This window comes from Engraulis encrasicolus, chromosome 8 (genome assembly GCF_034702125.1).
Source record: "Engraulis encrasicolus isolate BLACKSEA-1 chromosome 8, IST_EnEncr_1.0, whole genome shotgun sequence".
NCBI lineage: Eukaryota > Metazoa > Chordata > Actinopteri > Clupeiformes > Engraulidae > Engraulis > Engraulis encrasicolus.
This window is the reverse complement of record NC_085864.1, coordinates 40,340,387-40,342,816: the sequence shown is the minus strand read 5'-3', so window position 1 is coordinate 40,342,816 and position 2,430 is coordinate 40,340,387. Positions and strand designations below refer to the sequence as shown.

The following is a 2,430-nucleotide window of genomic DNA, read 5'->3' as shown; positions in this document are numbered from 1 at the left end:
TTTTAAGTGGGTATACTGAAATCCCTGAAATTTAGAAGTGGGAATACTCTGTATACCCGCGTTCTACGTAGACTACACCACTGCACAAATTATGTTTCCTCTGTGCTTTGCACAATACTTTATCTGTTGTATTTCCTAAACGGCCGTAGAGCATTCTGATAGGCCAGTGTGTGTTCAGGCAAATGCAACCTCTGATGGCCCAGGTCAACAGGCAAGGCAAGCAGTAGTGCACAGCACTAAAACGTGGATACGTCCCTCACGCTACCAGTATCCTTTTCAACACAAGGCTGTGTTTGGGAAAAAACATTGCCATCCAGCGCAGACCGCAGCACAATGCAGCACAGCGCAGACAGCAGCACAATGGTAAGATCGGCATCTCTCAAGCTTAAGAAATTGGCATTACATTTAATATTTGGTTTTCTATAATGCAATGTGGTTTGAAGAATTAATTAGATGCCATAATACCATTTCAGTAAGTCAGATAAATTACCTTTGTGGCACGTCATGTTGACCTTAGCCTACCTTTCCCACACATTCTAGGTCCATGTACTGTAAACAAAACTGGTTCTCTGTCAAAGGCTGTGTGAGTTTTTTGTGCTAGTGACTGTTGAAGTCTACGTCTGACTGCATATAATGTGTGCAGTGCAGCTCTTTAATTAACATCCAGCATAATATATAAGATTTAAAAAAATGAAAAAATGCCTTGTTATCAACAACATGACAACTTATCATTTCATTTTTTTTGGGAGAGGGGGGGGAGTGGGGGGTAGTTCTTGTTTCACTTAGCTCCTTCTGGTTCATGTCATTGTCCTGTGATTTTGCTCACCTCATAAATTGTCACCTTTGCTAACAATTTAACCTCGACAATAAAATGTATACCTCTCATTGAAAACAACTTCTATGCTGCACAATGTACAACTCATACTACCATTGTTTTTTTCTGCAACAGAACGACAGTTGTTTAAATCTGGATGACGACCTCATGAGATACTACCTCAGCCCCATATATGCCCTTGAGTTCACCCTCGGTTTCCTTGGCAACCTAGTTGTTGTCGTGGGTTACCCGCTATGCCTGCAGAAGTGGCGCAGCACCAACATCTACCTGTACAACCTGGCGGTGTCCGACATCATCTGTGTGTGCACACTGCCCCGCCTCTCTTATCTGTATGCCCATGGCATGAGGGAGCTCCACCCGGTCAACTGTGTGCTCAACCGATACCTGCTCTTCGTCAACATGTACTCCAGCATTCTCTTCATGGCGCTGGTCAGCCTGGACCGCTACCTGCTCATCCGCTACCCACGTCGCAACCACGTCCTCCTGACCACGCGCACGGCTGGCCTGGCTTCTGCCCTCACCTGGTTGCTGGTCAACGTCGAGATCACGCCCTTCTTGTACTACGCCATCACAGACATCCAAATGAACTTAGTGTGCCAGGACTTTGCCAGTCTCTCCAGAACTTGGGGGTTCCTGAGCTACAGTGTGGGGCTGATGGTGTTTGGGTACATGCTGCCCCTGGTGGTCCTTTTCTGGTCCACGTACAAGATAGGCTCCCTGCTGAGGGCTCAGGAGGAGAGCTTTGCGCGTCGTTCGGTGGCGTACCGGAGGCCTTTGCGCATCGTGCAGGCAGCGGCGTACATGTTCCTGCTGCTCTACCTTCCCTACCACATCATGAGGAACGTGCGCATCCTCACACGGCTGCTGTTCACAAAGATACCCAAGTGCACTATTGTGAAAATCGAGGCAGCGTACATCGTAATGCGACCATTGCCTTTCCTACACAGCGTTATAAATCCTGTCTTCTATTTTATGATGACTGACCAGTTTCGTGAGCTACTGCTCGCCAGGTTTGTCCAGCTAAAGAACAGAATCACAGGCAAAAGGTGACTTGCTTATGATATTTATACTATACAGTGTTAATATATGTAATTTAAAATCTGTTAAACCTCTCAAATATGTTAGCATTTCCAGAATACCGGGGTTCTCTTATGAGTTGAATTACGAGAGAGAGTAGTCTCTCTCATTCTCTTTCAGAGAAAAGGGGACATATACATGTCCTGTTGTTTTGCGCTGCACCTTCCTCATTAAAGGTAGCTACTGAGATTGCATGCAATTGGAAATTGCAATATTAGGTTGACATTACATTTTTTACAGTCTTACTGTGACTTGCTGGACTAATTTCTCTGTATTCTGGGATACTTTTCATTTTGTATTCCAGAAGGACTTTTGTACCCTGTGTACACTATGCTTTGTTTGGTTTTCTCTCTGTGTCCCATGTCTGTCATGAGAAGGTAAAGACTTGTCAGAGCGTACTGTATGAAGCAAGCTGTTGTGTCTCTTCATTTCGCAAGGCCTTGAGACTTGTCTTCACTCAAATCAGATGAAGCAAGATTTCAGTCTTGGGAGGCGGAGCCCAAGGAACCTGATGGACC

The 2,430-nt window shown here is 45.4% G+C and overlaps 1 protein-coding gene across 1 annotated transcript; it reads left to right on the top strand.

The window, feature by feature from the left end:
• The first annotated feature begins 333 nt into the window (after positions 1 to 333).
• On the top strand, positions 334 to 2,430 carry LOC134453870 (succinate receptor 1-like). Its single transcript, XM_063204619.1, has 2 exons — positions 334 to 363; positions 950 to 2,430. Exons 1-2 carry the CDS (start codon positions 334 to 336, stop codon positions 1,883 to 1,885), a joined length of 966 nt encoding a protein of 321 aa, XP_063060689.1. The 3' UTR covers positions 1,886 to 2,430.